This window comes from Neofelis nebulosa, chromosome 12, assembly GCF_028018385.1.
Source record: "Neofelis nebulosa isolate mNeoNeb1 chromosome 12, mNeoNeb1.pri, whole genome shotgun sequence".
NCBI lineage: Eukaryota > Metazoa > Chordata > Mammalia > Carnivora > Felidae > Neofelis > Neofelis nebulosa.
Window position 1 is genome coordinate 81,094,493 of NC_080793.1, and position 18,228 is coordinate 81,112,720.

The 18,228-nt window shown below is 38.3% G+C and overlaps 1 protein-coding gene across 4 annotated transcripts in view; it reads right to left on the reverse strand.

Moving 5' to 3' along the window:
- Positions 1-18,228, reverse strand: part of C12H9orf85 (chromosome 12 C9orf85 homolog) — a 128,548-nt gene that overhangs the window by 61,966 nt on the left and 48,354 nt on the right. For 2 of the 4 annotated variants that reach the window (XM_058695702.1, XM_058695701.1), the window contains exon 3: positions 329-442. The exons of 1 other annotated variant lie outside the window; for it this stretch is intronic. In XM_058695702.1, coding sequence (XP_058551685.1) covers positions 329-442 — 114 coding nt within the window. Of the gene's footprint in view, positions 1-328; positions 443-5,061; positions 6,842-18,228 lie in introns of those variants that run through there. One more of the 4 variants, XM_058695703.1, reaches the window with a different exon arrangement.

Consider the following 18,228-nt stretch of genomic DNA (forward strand, 5'->3'; position numbering starts at 1 on the left):
AAATAGCCTCAAAGAAATTAATATATGATGTCCACTAAAGAAAAGCAGTTATATAATGAATGAATTCTTCTGTGATGAGTGATGAATGTAAGCCTTATGGATAAATATTTCCATTTCCTAAAAATATAAAGTTTTATTTTTACTGTAATGATAGAAAATTTTAATGAATAATTAAGACTTTTTTCTTGTTAGGTAGAAGGAAAGAATCTAAACTGGTGTGATAGACTGCACCTTAAGACTCTTGGAGCTACTGAATGTTTCCTTGAAAGAAAATCCACTTATCAATTACTAAAAGAGTAAATCCCAGACATGAAAAAAAAATACTCACGGAATAACAATGTCTTCTTTCTTTCCACATTTTGCACAAACTTCAAGTTCACAGGCACATGGTCTACACATTATGTGATAAGAATCTTTCACTGCTTTTTGTAAACATTTAACACTACAAGTGGAAAAAATATCAAGTATTATTTTTTACTAATTTCCTAAGATTTATCTGCTGAAATGAGGGGGTGTAGCTAAATGTATAAGTGAAAAGCCTAAAAATCAAAACTCCTATATTTCAATCTCACTTATCTTATGTCAATTTAGATTAATTATATAGCATTTCTAAATAACAGTTTGTTATTTTTTAAGTAAGCTCTAGGCTCAAAGTGAGGCTTGAATTCATGTCCTCGAGATCAAAATTACATACTCCACCTACTGAGCCAGCTAGGCACCCTAGATTTATCTTCTTTCTTAAAGCTTTTAAAAATGTCATCTGCACGGGCACCTGGATGGCTCAGTCTAAGAGCCTGAGACTCTTGATCTCAGGGTTGTAAGTTTGAGGCCCACATTGGGTGTAGAGATACTTAAATAAATTTTTAAAAATTTCATCTGCAAATAGTGACAGTTTTAGTTCTTCCTTTCCTATTTGGATGCCTTTTATTTCTTTTTCTTGTCTAATTACTCTGGCTATGACTTCTAGTACTATGTTGAATAAAAGTGGCAAGAAAAGGTATCTTCATCTTGTTCCTGATCTTAGAGGAAAAGCTTCCAGCTTTTCTCTATTGAGTCTAATGTTAGTTATGGGTTTATCATATACAACCTTTATTACATTGAGGTATGTTTCCTTTACCCAGTTTGTTGAGAGTTTTTATCATAAACAGATGTTGAATTTTGTCAAATGCTTTTTCTGCATTTACTGAGATGAATATAATATTTTCACCTTTCATTTTATTAATGTAGTATATCACATTGATTCACAGATGTCAAACTACCCCTGCATCCCTAGAATAAGTTCCACTTGATCATGTTGTATGATCCTTTTCATGTATCATTGAATTTGGTCTGCTAATATTTTGTTGAGAATTTTTGCATCTGTGTGCATCAGGGATACAGGCCAGCAATTTTCTTTTCTTCTGACATCCCTGTCTGGTTTTGTTATCAGAGTGATATTGGCCTCATAAAATGAGTTTGGAAGTGTTCTCTTCTTTTCTATATTTTGGAATAGTTTGAGAAGAATTGGTGTTAATTCTTTAAATGTTGGCAGAATTCACCAGTAAAACTGTCTGGTCTTGGACTTTTGTTTTGGGAGAGACTTTTGATTATTAATTCAATCTCCTTACTAGTAATCAGTCTGTTAAGATTTTCTATTTCTTTAAGATTCAGTCTTGAAAGGTTGTATGTTTCTAGAAATTTATCCATTTCTTATAGGTTTTCCAACTTGTTGGCATACATTTGTTCATGTAGTCTCTTAGGATCTTTTGTATTTCTGTGGTATCAATTGTAACTTCTGTTTTACTTCCGATTTTATTTGAGTCCTTTCTCTTTTCTACTGGGTGAGTTGAGCTCAAGATTTGTCAATTTTGTTTATCTTTTCAAAGAAACAGTTCTTAGTTTTATTGATTTTTCCAATTGTCTTTTTCCTTTCTATTTCACTTTTTTCCTGCTCTGTTCTTTGTTATCTCCTTCCTTCTACTAAGTTTGGCTCATTTGTTCTTCTTTTTCCAGTTCCTTGAGATGTAAAATTAGGTTAAGTTTTCTTATTTCTTGATGTAAACATTTATTCTATGAACGTCCCTCTTATAACTACTGCTATATCTCATATGTTATGGTGTGTTCTCTTTCCATTTTCATTTGTCTCAAGGTGTTTGGTTTTGTTTTCTTTTTCTATTTCTTCTTTGACCCATTGGTTGTTCAGTAGTTGTTTACTTTCCACAAATTACTGAGGTTTACACTTTTGTTCTTGTAATTTATTTCTACTTTTATACTGCTGTGGTTGAAAAAGGTACTTGATATGATTTCACTCTTCTTAAATTTTTAAGATTTGTTTGGTGGCCTAACATAGGATCTATCCTGAAGAGTGTTCCACATGTACTTGAGAAGAAAAGTGTATTCTGTTGTTTTTAGGTGGAATGTTCTATACATATCTGTATAATATTGTTAAAATGTCCACACTACCCAAAGCAATCTACAGATTCAATGCAATGCCTACCAAAGTTCCAAAGACATTTCTCACAAAAATAAAATAATCCTAAAATGTAAATGGAGCCACAAAAGACCTCAAAGAGTCAAAGCAATCCTGAGAAAGAACAAAGCTAGAGGCATCACACTTCTTGACTTCAAACTATATTACAAAGCTACAGTAATCAAAACAGTATGGTGTGGACATAAAAACAAATGCATAAATCAGTAGAACAGAGTTGACAGCCCAGAAATAAAAGCACATATATATGGTCAATTAATTTACAACAAAGGAGGGGCACCTGGGTGGCTCAGTTTGTTAAGCGTCAGACTTCAGCTCAGGTCATGACCTCATGATTCGTGGATTTGAGCCCCACATCAGGCTCTGTGCTGATGGCTCAGAGCCTGGAGACTGTTTTGGATTCAGTGTCTCCCTCTCTCTCTCTGCCCTTCCCCCATTCACACTCTCTTTCTCTCAAAAATAAATAAACATTAAAAAAATTTTTTTTTTAATTTACAACAAAGGAGCCAAGAACAAACAATACTCTACACACATACATACATACATACATAAGAAATGAAAATATAGGGGCGCCTGGGTGGCTCAGTCGGTTAAGCGGCCGACTTCGGCCCAGGTCATGGTATCACGGTCCGTGAGTTTGAGCCCTGCGTCGGGCTCTGTGCTGACAGCTCGGAGCCTGGAGCCTGTTTCAGATTCTGTGTCTCTCTCTCTCTGACCCTCCCCCATTCATGCTCTGTCTCTCTCTGTCTCAAAAATAAATAAATGTTAAAAAATTAAAAAAAAAAAAAAAGAAATGAAAATATACATGCATACAAAAACTTGTACATGAATGTTGACAGCAACATTATTTGTTAATAGCCAAAAGAATGGAAACAATCTAAATGTCCATCAAGTAATTAATAGCAGCTAAATAAGATGCATAGCTCTACAGTGGAGTACTTAGTAATAAAAAAAGAATTAAGTACTGATAAATGTTACCACATGCTTGAAAAAATTATGCTAGGAAGCCAGCCACAAAACACTGCATGCTATATGATTCTGTTTATATGAAATGTTCAAAATAGGCAAAGTGATAGAGCCAGAAAGCAAGAGTAGGGGTGTTTGGGGGGAAAATGCAGATTGACTACTAATGGGCATGGGGTTTCTGAGATGATGAAAATGTTCAAAATTGGTTGTGGTGATGATTGCACAACTCTATCATATACTAAAAGCAACTGAATTATACACTTCAAATGGAAGAGGATGGTGTGTGAGTTAAATCTTCATAAAGGTATTTTTAAAAGTCAAACGTAAGTGCTAGAAATAAAATCTTGGAATGAAAGACAAAAGATAGCAGAAATCCACTTTAAACAGAAACATATAGACAGTTAAAAGTAGGACAAGGAAAAAAACCATGCAACTACTAATCAACAGAAAACTGGAGGGGCACCTGGGTGGCTCAGTCAGTTAAGCCTCTGACTCTTGATTTTGGCTCACATCATGATCTTGAGGTTTGTGAGACTGAGCTTTGCATCAGGCTCTGTGCGACAGAGCAGGGCCTGCTTGGGATTCTTGCTCCTCTCTCTCTGCCTCTCCCCTGCTTGCGTTCTCTCTCTTCCCTCTCTCTCAAAATAAATAAACATATAAAAAAAAAAAAAACAGAAAGCCGTAGTCAATATATTATTATCAAAGTATACTTCAAAGAAAATTGCCAGGTATAGAAATGGTTATTACATGACAATAAAAGGATCAATTTTTAAAAAACACCCAATAATCGGGGTGCCTGGGTGGCTCAGTCGGTTAAGCAACTGACGTTGGCTCAGGTCAGGATCTCACAGTTCGTGAGTTCGAGCCCAATCTGTGCTGACAGCCCGGAGCATGGAGCCTGCTTCGGATTCGGTGTCTCCCTCTCTCTCTGTCCCTCCCCTGTTTGTTCTCTGTCTCTCAAAAAAAAATAAACACTAGAAACAAAATTTAATAAAAACACACACACACATCATAATCTTAAATGTTTAGGCACCTAACAACAGGGTGTTAAAATAAATGAGGCAAACTATTGATAAAAAGAGACATAGAAAAATCCATAAGTATAATTAGGGACTTCAACACTTCTCTTTCTGTAATTGATGGAACAAGTATGCAAAAAAATCAATGAAGTTATAGAACACCTGGTTGATAGAAGCCTGTATCAACCAAATTAACATTTATAGAACACTCCACCCCACAAGAGCAATATATTCTCTTTAAATACACGTGGAGCATGCTCCAAGACAGACCATATTCTCAGCCATAAATTAAAAAAAAATTAAAACAAATTAAAAAAAATTTTTAACCTGAAATTTGTTCTTTTACCATAATGAAATTAATCAGTACACAGAAAAACATCTGCAAAATGCCCTTATATCCAGAAATTAAACAAAACATTCCTAAATAACATGCAGGTCAAAGAGGAAGTCACGAGGGAAATTAGAAAATATTTTGACTGAATGACAATGAAAACACAGCATTGAAATTTATAGAACAAAGCTAAAATATTCTTCAGAAATTTATATAATTAAATGTTTATATTAAACAAGAAGAACTATCTGAACTTCTACTTTAAGAAAGCAGGGAGGGGGGCACCTGGGAAAAAGTGTAAACTCAAAGCAAACAAATGGAAGGAAGCAATGTCAATACAAACCAAAATCAATGAAATTGAGGGGTGCCTGGCTGGCTCAGTCAGTAGACCATGTAACTCTGACCTTGGGGTCCTGACTTCAGGCCCCACACTGGAAGTAGAGTTTACTTTTTTAAAAAAATCAATAAAATTGAAAACAGAAAGATAGAGAAAATCGATAAAACCAAAAGGAGATGCTTTTAAAAAATTAATATAATTCATAAACACATGGCCAGACTGACGATGATAAAAGAAAGGAGACAAATTACCAGTATCAGGAATGAAAGAAGGGACAGCACTAGGTAAATCTAACAGATATTAAAAGAACAGTAAGAGAATTTGGCGAACAACTTGATGCACATAAATCCAACAACCTCTACTGATACAGACACATTTCTGAAAAGGCATACTATCAAAACAAGAAATAGCACTAATTAAAAAAAAAACTAATTACACAAGTCCTTTCAGAAAACAAAATAGGAAGGAAAAGTTCTCAACACATGTGATGAGGCCCTAATATTGTGATAACACAAAGACAAAATTACAGACTGGTATTTCTAATGAACATAGATGTAAAAATCTATAACAAAATGTTAGCAAATGAAATTTATCACATTTCGGAAAGGGTATACATCATGACCAAGTAGGCTTTATCCAAGGGCACGCAAGGTTGATTCAATATTAAAATCAATGAAGGGGCGCCTGGGTGGCTCAGTCAGTTAAGTATCGACTTCAGCCCAGGTCATGACCTTGTGGTTAGTGAGTTCAAGCCCCACATCTGGCACTATGCTGACAGATGGAGCCTGGTGCCTGCTTCTGATTCTGTCTCCCTCTCTCTCTGCCCCTGCTCCTGCCCCGCTCACACTCTCTCTCAAAAATAAAAATAAACAGTAAAAAAATATATTAAAATCAATTAATATAATTCACTGAATTGATGTTCTAAGGAAGAAAACCCATTTATTGATCTCAATAGACACAGAAAAAGCATTAAAGTAACATCAATGCATGATAAAAACTCTCAGCAAACTATAAAGGAAACTTCTTCAAACTGATAAAAAGCATCTACAAAGAAATTACAGCTAACATCATATTTAATGATGAAAGAATGAATATCTTCCTTATAAGATCAGGAACAGGGAAAGAATACAGGCCCTCATCATTCCTTTTCAAAAACATACTGGGGGTCCTAAGCAGTGCAATAAAGGCAAAAAAGAAATACAGTAGCATACAGATAGGAAAGCAAGAAATAAAACTGTCTTTATTTTTTTAAATCATTGTCTATGTAGAAAATCCCAATGAATTAACTAAATAAGTATTAGAAATAAAAAGTGAGGGAGCGCCTGGCCGGCTCAGTCGGTACAGAATGTGACTCTTGATCTCTAGGTTTTGAGTTTGAGTCCCACACTGGGTGTAAAGATTACTTAAAAATAAAATCTTTTTAAAAAGTAAATAAATAAAACATGAGTTTATTAAAGTCATAGTATATATGGTCAGTAAACAAAAATAAACTCTGTGTTCTAGCAATGACCAATGTCTTTCTGTAGAAATTGACAGACTGATTCTAAGAGTTGTAAGAAAACGGCAAAAAAAAACTATAACTGACAAAATAATTTTGAAAAAGAAAACCAGGTGGGAAGACTCATGATTGGATTTCAAGACTTACTGAAACACTGCAGTAATCAAGTCAGTGTAGTATTGGTGAAAGGATAGACACATGGATCAATGGGACAAAACAGAATCTAGAAATAGATCCATACATATACAATCAATTGATTTTCAGCACAGTACAAAGGGAATTCAATGGAGAAAAAACAGTCCTTTCAACAAATGATGCTATAACAACTGGATATTCATAAAATTAATAGGAAATGGTTCATAAGTCCAAATATAAAACCAAGAATCATACAACTTCTAAAAGAAAACACAGGAGAAAATATTTGTGAGCCTATTTGTTAACTACAACAAAATCATGATCAAAAATTCCTGATAAGGGGCACCTGGGTGGCTCAGTCAGTTGAGTGTCCCACTCTTGATTTTTGGTTAGGTCATGATCCAAGAGTCGTGAGATGGAGCCTGCATCGGGCTCCACACTGAGTGTGGAACCTGCTTGGGATCCTCTCTCTCCCTTTCTCTCTGCCTTTCCCCTGCTTGAGCTTGCTTTTACTCTCTCAAAATAAATAACTGACTGTAATGGCACTGGGTTCAGAAATCAGGCCCTCTCTATTTTACCTATTCTTTTTTTTTTTTTTAATGTTTATTTATTTTTGAGACAGAAAGAGAAAGAGACAGAGCATGAGCAGGGGAGGGGCAGAGAGAGAGGGAGACACAGAATCCAAAGCAGGCTCCAGGCTCAGAGACCGACACGGGACTTGAACTCACGAACCACAAGACCACAACCTGAGCTGAAGCTGGATGCTTAACCAACTGAGCCACCCAGGCACCTCTTACCTATTCTTTTAATACCTGTATTCTCCTAGGGCACAGGATGGCTGTACATGTCATTAGGATGGCTGCCGATCTTAAGACTCCTGTATAAGGTTTCTTCCTAAATAACCAAGCATGATCCCTCAGTGAGCATAAAATCCAAGATACATCTGACCATGTGCTTTCCAAAAGGGACTGAGAGACTAAGAGAAAAATTACCAGGTGTACTCACAACTGCAAAGAAAAGACCCCCCCCCCCCCCCCCCCCCCCCCGCCATTCCCGAAACCAGCCAGGGCGTGCCCGGTTGTAGTCTGACATAAAGGCGGGAACCAATCAAGTTCTGCTGAGTGGTTTGAAATAAGGGCGGGAACCAATCAAGTTCTGCTGAGCATTCAAATTTAAATGTCAACCAACAACAGCTCTGTAACCTCTAAAAAAATCCCTAACTTGTTTGTGCCTGTCTATAAAAGAAGCTGTAAGATCCTTGCTGGGGGCCTCTTAGTGTCACCGGCAACAAGTGCGCGGAGGACTGGGTTCGAACCTGCAGTAAACGACCCTTGCCGCTTGGCTTTGACTCTGGACTCTGGTGGTTTGTTTTCGGGGGGGTCTCTCGAATCGGGGCATATCAGGACCATTCAAAACTATGACCTAGTTGGGGCACTCACACAACAGCGGACCACTCCCTTGGGACTGGGTCATGGACAAAGCTCATGAGAAAGTTGCCCAGATTAGATAGAAGTTCCATACTTTCGTTTTTTTCATGTCTCAGATTTGTCCTTACCCATGGGCTGTTCGGTGTTCTTTGTCCTACTCTCAAGGGCTTCTAGCTTAGATATATGACACTCATTATGATATAAAATAACTGCCTCTTCTTAACAAAAGCCAGGACCTTCACCTCATCCATTTATATTAGATCTAGAGTCTTAGAAAAGGGATTATTATTGGTCGCCAAATACATCGACTCCCCCAAAACGGAAAGAGGCAGCCCCAATCTCTGTGGCGATGCAGTCCATTCACCAGCACCTATTGCAGTCTAGAATGCAATAAAGAAGCAAAGGAAGGTCGACATCCCTTCTCAAGAAGTACAAAGGTGTCAGAGCGGTCAAGAAGAGGGACGCTGGCTGCCACTCTGAATCCCAGAACAATATTCTGGGCAATAATCCCAGGCAATATTCCTGATGAGAATATTCTGTCATTCAGAAGCAAAGGGGGATTTTGGTAATGGACTCCTACTCAGTTAATGTACTCTCCTCATTTTTGTAGGAATTAAATATGGAATCAACTTTCCTCAGTCTCAGAGGACTCTCCTTTGAGCTGTCTCCTAACACATTAGAGACAATGTGGACAATAGGATTTCTAATCTACCTGGGAAAAGGCCTAAAAAGGAAGCAAAAACTGCTGATTGCCAGACTAAATGCAACCTCAGTATTGGGGAGACTTCTCCTGTCTTCCAAGGAAACCCATGTTGATTGAAAGGAAGGATAGGCAGGGGTTCCTTCTTTGGAAGGCATGCTAGGTCAAAGAGGTCAGCAGGTCGGAGATGCCCACCTACACCAGGGACAATAATTTGATGGTTCCAGAGAAATGTCCCCAGGGCCCAGACTATCCAAAGCAATGCTCTTGGGGATCAGCAGGGATGCCTCTAGCCCAGGAGGCTGTCACTATCTTTCCCATCCTCGATCCCATCCAACACTCCCTTGGGATACATCTTGAGAAACTGGAACCAATTTCACCCTGACACCTTGGATGCTTCCTTCCCAAGTCTGCTTACTTTTGAACATAGTTGGCCTCAATATAAACTAGAGGATGGGGAAATCTGACCGGAAAAATAGACCAAAACCCCATATGGTCAGCTCTTCATGGCCCTGTATCTGGTCTGTCCTGATTCCTTTAGAGGGCATGAGAACACCCATCTTCTCACCCTCTACTCTTCAATCCACCATCGGCTCACCTGCCTCAGGCCCTTCTACTTGTGTTAATCTGCCACATCACCTGTGTTCTGTCCTGTTCCCTATGAGCTCCCACTTCTTTCCTGTAAACAGGTTGCTGCCAAGATCCTGTACATGCCTCCCTCTGTTTTTCCTGAGTTACTCGCCTCCTCTTTGTTTGCTTCCTCTTCCATGTGTCAGATCTGGAATATACCTTGAGAGGACCAGATAAATGTTGCCTGACTCTTGTTGTATGTGAGGTTTTTTTTTTCCCTCGTTCATCTCCTGGTTAATGGCAGCGATAACTGGAGCCAACCGTCTGGTTAGTCTACCTCCAGACAGGGGCTTTAAAGGAATATTCCCAAGCAGCTGCTGACATTCCTTTTGTTTCAGGGAGGTTCCCTGTCTTCTCCAGCCCTTCAGGGACTGCCTATTTTCACGTTTTGTTGTGAGAAAGAAAAACCGCATCTGTTCACCCGTCTGAGCTGATGAGCTTCAGGACCAGGAGTCCTCTTTCTGTGCCATCTGGGCTTTTAGAAACCTCCAGCCTTGCTGGTGGCACCCCATCTCTTCTGCCTCCACCTCCCCCTCTACCTGTTTCTGCACCACCAGCTTATACAAGGGGCTCCTACACCATTTTCACTGTCCCTGGTGCCACTGGCTCCCACTTCTCCTGCCCTCGCTATCAAGGAGTGAAAGGCACTCCAACCTGCTGGGCCACCTCCGCATGAAGTTCAAACGGGAGCGCCTTCCCAGTCAACATGAAGAGGTCCAGGGACCCCTCCCTGGGCTGAAACCACCCACTTTACACAGGCTCCCTAGGTAAAAAGTGGCCGTGGGGAACAAATAGACTGACTTTTCAGGGGGCCTAAGTGCAACATATTCAGTATTTAGACTAAATTTGTTACTTTAATTAAGACAGGCATATCTTTAAAGTTATCAGCTTTAAATATAATACTTTAATTCTATCAAGGTTTACTGAAGGTCAAATAAGCTCCTGTTACCACTGTTGCAATCTGTCAGCAAAAAGAGGACTTAAAATCTAGCTGTCTCGAAATTTTCGAGGGGTGCCTGGAGTGGCTCTGTTAAGCATCCAACTCTTGATTTGGGCTCAGGTCATGATCTCACGGTTCGTGAGTTCGAGCCCCATGTCAGACTCCACACTCCTATCACAGAACCTGCTTGGGATTCTCTCTCTGCTACTCTCTCTGCCCCGAGCACCTCCTGCTCTCTCTCCCTCTCTCTCAAAATAAATAAACTTTAAAATAATAAAAACAGGTAGGTTAAATACATAAAAAAGGTTTATTGCTTTCAAAATATTTGGTAACCTAAAACTTTGAAGGTTTGCTAAGTGAGATGATAAATAGGATTGAATCGACTGGATATCTAAATCTTTTCCAAAAGATATGGACTGCTAAAGCTTTGTTTACCAAACACAGGTTTATCTGCTTTGCCTTCTCGTTGCAGAGAAACTGAAGACACTTGGGCCTGTCGGGAAACATGCTTTATGCTGTATTGAAAGACTGTACTATGGAAAAATATCTGTTTTTAGAAATTATGAAATGTATTTATAAATTTGCCTATCTAAAGAATACTGGTGTAACAGTTCACAATCAGTTACTCTTTCATTTCATTGGAAACTAAGGTTTCTAACAGTTAAAATTCTGTTAAATATAATTAAGAATAATGGAATAAGGAAAGTAATTCTGTAGGAGATACATGGGAAAGATAGAAGGAATGGAAACACATTTTGTTGAGGGAAAACGAAAGTAATTTTGTCCTAAAAGGAGGCTGGTTATTTGGAAAGAAATGGCTTATGATAAAATTTGAATGAAAAGGAAAGTTGTAGAAGGTTTGTGAAGAGAAATCTTTGGAAAAGAACTTCATTGCATGGTCAGGACTAAGGTTGAAGTGAATGGATTTTAAAAGTACATGGGTATAAGACTGAAATTCTGCTTCTCTCTCTGTTATAAAGACAAAAAATTTTCAGATTGTTGGTCTGCTCTTGATAAGAAATTGTAAACAGTTTCTTTTTCTTTATCTGTCCAGAAAAACAAAGCTAAGTTTTGTCTTTTTCAGGTCTTTGATTACTTAAGAGAATTGAAACTTCTAAATATTAAGGAAGCTAAGTTTTGCTAACAATTGTGTAACCTTCTGTAGAATCTCCTATTGCTACCTTTGGTAAATATATCATTAAATATTAAGTTTTATAATGGCCTGTAATCCTATTTAGGCACGTGCTTTAAAACTTTGTGAGGTTACAGCAATTGCACTATTAGGTATTTATCCAAGGGATACAGGTGTGCTGTTTCGAAGGGGCACAGGCACCCCCAGGTTTATAGCAACACCATCAACAATAGCCAAAGTATGGAAAGAGCCCAAATGTCCATCAGTGGATGAATGGATAAAGAAGATGTGGTATATCTATACAATGGAGTATTGCTCAGCAATCAAACAGAATGAAATCTTGCCATTTGCAACTACGTGTATGAAACTAGAGGGTATTTATGCTAAGCAAAATTAGTCAATCAGAGAAAGACAAATACCATAATGACTTCACTAATATGAGGACTTTAAGAGAAAATAGATGAACATAAGGGAAGGGAAGCAAAAATAATATAAAAACAGGGAGGGGTACAAAACTAAGAGACTCTTAAATATGGAGAACAAACAGAGGGTTACTGGTGGGGTTGTGGGAGGGAGGATAAGCTAAATGGGTAAGAGGCATTAAGGAATCTACCCCTGAAATTACTGTTGCACTATATGCTAACTAAGCTGGATGTAAATTTTAAAAATAAATTAATTAAAAATTAAAAATAAATAAATAAAAGTTCTGACATTAACAAACTTCCTGAGATTTAAATGGTAAATGAAGTCTTTTTGACTAATTAGACTTATTTATTTGGTATGTTGCTTGGAAAGCACTGTCAAGCTTATAATGATAAACCTTCTTAGGTTATGTTATATGGGTAAATGCTAAAACTATTCTAGAAAATATATAAAATTCCTTAAGTTTTAATATGTTTAGCATAAGGTCATTGCTTGATATTCTGATTTTTTTTTTTTTTTTTTTTAATTTATTTTTGGGACAGAGAGAGACAGAGCATGAACGGGGGAGGGGCAGAGAGAGAGGGAGACACAGAATCGGAAACAGGCTCCAGGCTCCGAGCCATCAGCCCAGAGCCTGACGCGGGGCTCGAACTCACGGACTGCGAGATCGTGACCTGGCTGAAGTCGGACGCTTAACCGACTGCGCCACCCAGGCGCCCCGATATTCTGATTTTTGAAGTATTCTGTGTCACAGAAGTAACTGGATTTCCTAGTCAGCTACATTACAATGAACTCTCACATCAAATCTTCATTTTTTTTATGAGTGAATTTTATTTTTTCATTTATTTTGAGAGAGAGAGAGAGAGAGAGGGCACCAGCAAGGGGAGGGGCAGAGAGACAGAGAGAGGAAGAGAGAATCGCAAGCAGGCTCTATGCTGTCAGCTCAGAGCCCAATCCAGGGCTCGATCCCACAAACTCTGAGATCATGACCTACACTGAAATCAAGAGTAGGATGCCCAAATGACTGAGCCACCCAGGCGCCCCTCATATCAGATCTTTAACCACATCCATTTCTGAGCTTTTTTGGTTATTTATAGTTATTGTTCTGATGCTCTTGCAAAATGTGTTTCATCTTCAAAGAGACTTATGAAAAGGAATATGACAAATACAGGTATTTGATATCTTTAGGATAAAACTAAACTGTGTAAGAATTTCCAGAACTAATAGGAAAGCTGCATTCAAACAGAACAAAAATTACATGGGGCTGAATGAACTAAGGAAGATGATTATAGTTTTTATGACTTTTGTTTGAAACATTGCTTGTTCTCTAATGTTTGCTCTCCTAGATTGAAGGAAACTTTCTCTTAAAATATCCATGGTTTACAGAAATATGATAAAGTATTCCCTTGTGAACAAATTGAAGCATTCAACTTTTCTCTTTACCTGAACCCTCTGAAATTCAGAAACTCAGTTGAGTTCTCTTTCTTCCATAGCCTATAGTTATTTGCGTAAGTTCAATGAGAATCTGTTCTTGTAATGGGACACCACTGAAAACATGGGTTATTTTACCACCAAAGCTTTAACCAGAACGTCATATTTGAGAGAGACATGCATAGACTCAGATATGATGAGACAGCTTTAAGGAATTAAGGCCGACTTTATGGAGCCAATGGAACCTTGGAAATGTTGGTTTGATACCCTGCTTACAGAGTTCCCGCAGCCTTACCAGGTGAATAAAGAGGGTCAATTCCTGGCAGTTGTAGGAACTTCAGGATATTTGGGGGACCTCAAGGAATACACCCAAATCTACAGGTATTGTAGCAGTCTGATGACAAACACTTGGCTTGGCTCTGGCCTCAAGAGGCTCCTACAAGTTTCAATAATGCATCCTTAGAGGCATCTGGGTAGCTCAGTCAGTTAAGCATCCGACTGTTGGTTTCAGCTCATGTCACGATCTCATGGTTCGTGGGATGGATCCATGCATTGGGCTCTGTGCTTTCAGGACAGAATTCTTGGAATTCTCTTTCTCTGTCTCTGCACCTCTCCTGCTCATGCTCCCTGCCCCCAAATAAATAAACTTTAAAAAATGCATCCTGATGATAGCCATAGATTCTAGTTGTTTTTGTTTATTTGGTTGTTTGTTTGTTTTTTTAAAATAGGCTTCACATCCAGTGTGGAGCCCAATGTAGGCCTTGAACTTACGACCCTGAGATCAAGACTGGGACACTTAATGGACTAAGTCCCCAGGTGCCCCACAGATTCTAGTTTTGATTAATTTCTTTAAATGTTTGCTGTTTGCCTAAGCTAGACAACTTGAGGTAAACTTCGAAGAGACTGCCATAATAGCTCATATACAGATAATCTTCCTGCCTGTTACTCTGAGAGGATAATAAAAGGGACCCCATGTTGTTCATACAACAAACATATGATTACACAGCTGGACAATGGGATGGACTCCCCAATAACTGTGTAAGTCAGTTGTCACCTTGATCAGTTCCTTGGGGCTAGGATAACAAAATTGCTCTTTAAAAGTCAGAGCACACCCCACTCCATGGGGTTAATTAACTATGAACTTGTACAAATAATGGATGGCCCCACCTTGCTTTTAACTGGATTGGAGAATGCACTGGGGAATGCCCTTATCTCCGGGGACACATCCTCTCCCACTTGCCAATGAATCCTCATAATTAGAATATTGTTAAGACTAGACATCAGGCAAAGAAGGCTTCTTAATGGTTTTATCCCTTACCCATACTTGTGCTGGAAGCCACCATTATTGATGTAAAAGTGAGAAACAGAGGCTTTAGCCAAGCATACAGCAGCCACCTTTAACCCAACTCAACACACAAGTCACCCATAAAATCAAAAAGTGGCCCTCCAAAACTTAATGTCCCTTGACATCCTGACTGCAAGATAAAGGGGAAGTTATTATGCTAATATTGAGATTAAATGTTGTGTGTGTGTGTATATATATATATATCCCAGATGACTCTGCTAATGTATCCCAAGTTTTAGCAGATATATACATACAAATTAAGGTAATGTCTCACTCCTAGCCCTATCAATGTTTGGTTAAATTCTTGGTTGGGAATGGGACTACAGACTATCTTAAAGGGTCTTCTTATCACACTTTTTTTTAAGGTTTTATTCTTAAGTAATCTCTATACCAATTGTGGGGCTTGAATTCACAACCCAGAGTTAAAGTCACATGCTCTACCTACTAAGCCAGCCAGGCACCCCACACTTCTTATTTTTATTGTAATATTAATCCTAGTGTGTTGTCTCTTTTGCTTTATTCTCTCCTATTGTCGAGGTACAGGTAAAACTTCCTAACTCCTTCACCCAGCTGACAGATGATCCTTACTACACAAAACAGTCCTTCCTCAATATCCGCTCTGGACTCTACAGCAATGGGCTTCCATAATAGTTACTTGTAGGGACAGAGAGCAACCAGTTCAGTCCATTAGTAGGGACATCTCTACGGCCTCTGTCAGCTTGAAGAAGTTACAGCACATGGGCCCTTCAGCCTTCAACAACCTTAAAGATTTTAGGACTGAGAATTGGTCACAGAGGAAATGATGAGGGATAGAAGCAGAAAAATGTTCACTGTTAGCCCCAAAGGCTGACTTCTAGCCTGCATAGTTTTGATAAGGATCAAATAAGTGCTGGTTGCTACATTCTTAAAGGGTCTTATAACTGCCTGTGTATCTTATATCTCACCAATAGTTATATTGAACTGAATGATAAATACCAGAGAAATCTTGCAAACGTACTTTTACGAGTACAAATTCAAAGAAGATATTTATGATCTAATACTCCCTGCACATTCCACCCCCCTTGAGTACTAAGCGTGTAACCACCAGCTTCATACAACAAAAGTGCAGTTCTTTGTGCCCACGGGTCCTGACCCCTGACCCCGTGCTACTTAAATAAACCTGTTAAGTTGCAGCATACGATGTCTCAAGAATTCTTTCTTGGCCATTGTGTTCAGTGACCCCGGACCAGATGGGAGTGACTACCCAGTTTTGGGGGTGATGGAACTGTCCTATATCTTAATTGTGGTACTAGTCTCACAACTGTATTCATTTCTCAAAATTATCAAACTGTTGTTAAAAACATAAAAGCAGGCCCAAATTGGACCAGCTTATGCTAAGCCCCAAGTCACCAAACCAAGACTTAGTTCACTTTCAGCTCTGCCAGAAAGGGAATCCCACACCCATCAGGCATCTCCCAATCAGCACCAGTTAGGTCATCGGCCCGACAGCCCCCAGCCAGCCTCCAGGAGAGGTGCCTGCAGTAACCAACTGGCTTTTTTGTTTAGTAGAATCTCCTTGTTCCCACTCCCTTCTGCCTATAAATGCCTATCAATTTGTGTATCTCCTTGGAGACGCTTCCTATCTGCTAGACTGTACGCTGCCCAATTCATGAATCAATGACCAAAGCCAGTAAGATCATTAAAATTCACTCAGTTGAATTTTGTTCTTTAAAACTGTACTGCATACACATCATACCTTCAGGGACTTGACTGAGAAAAATAATTCAGAATTAAAAAAAAAAAACTAAAAAAAAAACCCTCTTTGATATACAATCTAAGTGAAAATAATTATTACAATTTTCTTGTTAAATTATTTGGTATGTTTGTATTTTGGTTTTCTTTTTTTTTTTTTTTTTTTTTTTTTTTTTAAATTTTTTTTTCAACGTTTATTTATTTTTGGGACAGAGAGAGACAGAGCATGAACGGGGGAGGGACAGAGAGAGAGGGAGACACAGAATCTGAAACAGGCTCCAGGCTCTGAGCCATCAGCCCAGAGCCTGACGCGGGGCTCGAACTCACGGACCGTGAGATCGTGACCTGGCTGAAGTCGGACGCTTAACCGACTGCGCCACCCAGGCGCCCCTGTATTTTGGTTTTCTAAAAAGCTTTGCTTAATTATTCTGCAATTAAAAAATAGATTTTAAAAATGTGGACCATTAGAACACACATGGATAAAGTTCTAACAATCCAAATGGATTAGGAAACAGTTTCAGGTTTTCTTTTGGCTTCAATTTTATTTTTAAGGTTTGAAATAATTTAAAGAAAGTCCTTCTTGGTTAGGTTCATCAGAAGCTTCAAGGAAATTAGAATGTTTTCATTTCTATGGATGTGTTGTTTCATACGGAGGAGTCCTGGGGTGAGCCAATCCTTAAGTATTCAAATTGCTAATTCAGGGATAAAACTGTATTTACAGAACTGTTAAATGTTAAAATTTACATGTAAAATAGGCTTGACAATAGGATATCCTGTTTTGGAAGCTGGAGTCAAAAGATCCCAGAATCTACATTCTCTAACCCACTGAGTCCCCAAAACAGTGACTCTTAACACTGACTCGAACACCTGCATAGCTTATTAAAATGCAGATGTCTGGGTTACAGCCATTATTTACATACTCAGAATCTTGGGGATGGGTCCCAAGAATCTGTTAAGCTCTTCAAGAAATTCTTATGCACATTACCACTTGAGAACTCTTGACCAGATAAAAGTAATATGGCCTAGAGGTGGGGCTTTGCCAGGGTTCCAACTGATGGTTGAGACCCTAATGGCCAATTCAAAGAAAAGAAGGAATTCTATTGCTGAAAGCAATTATGCTCTTTTCAAATTTAAATTCATTCTGAAAAACAGTCAGGTTTTATTAGGCTAATAACTCTGTGACTATAAATATACCCATCTTTTAAGGAGACACAAGTTTAAAATGTTTCCTTTCTATAAATGTGAAATGTTTGTGCAAATGTAATATAAATTTATACACTTACACCTACAACCTTCCAGTTTCCCTTGCACGTAAGTACCTTTGTGTGCCTTCTCTTTCAAATCTCTTAATCCAGGCTTTAGGAGTAGAATAAAAGATGGTCTGAAAGTAATTGAGTTTCTGCATTTTTTTTTCACCTCAAGACTGCATTTGTGTAACCAAAGAATGTTGATTTTAAGAATGAATGGTTTTGATACTATTTTAATGATAAGAGACACACATTCCAAGCTGCTATAAAATTTGTGAAGTATTTTGAAACATCTTTTAAAATGGCTGAAAATTATTTAATCACTCCTGAGTGTATTTTCTTATAAAATACACAGTAAAGAAAAACTTTAAATTTAACCTAAATACAAATTTTACCTATTTTCCCTTGAAAATGGCTCTATTTTAAATATTTTGTGAGCCCAACACTAAAAGAACTTCAGAGATGTTAA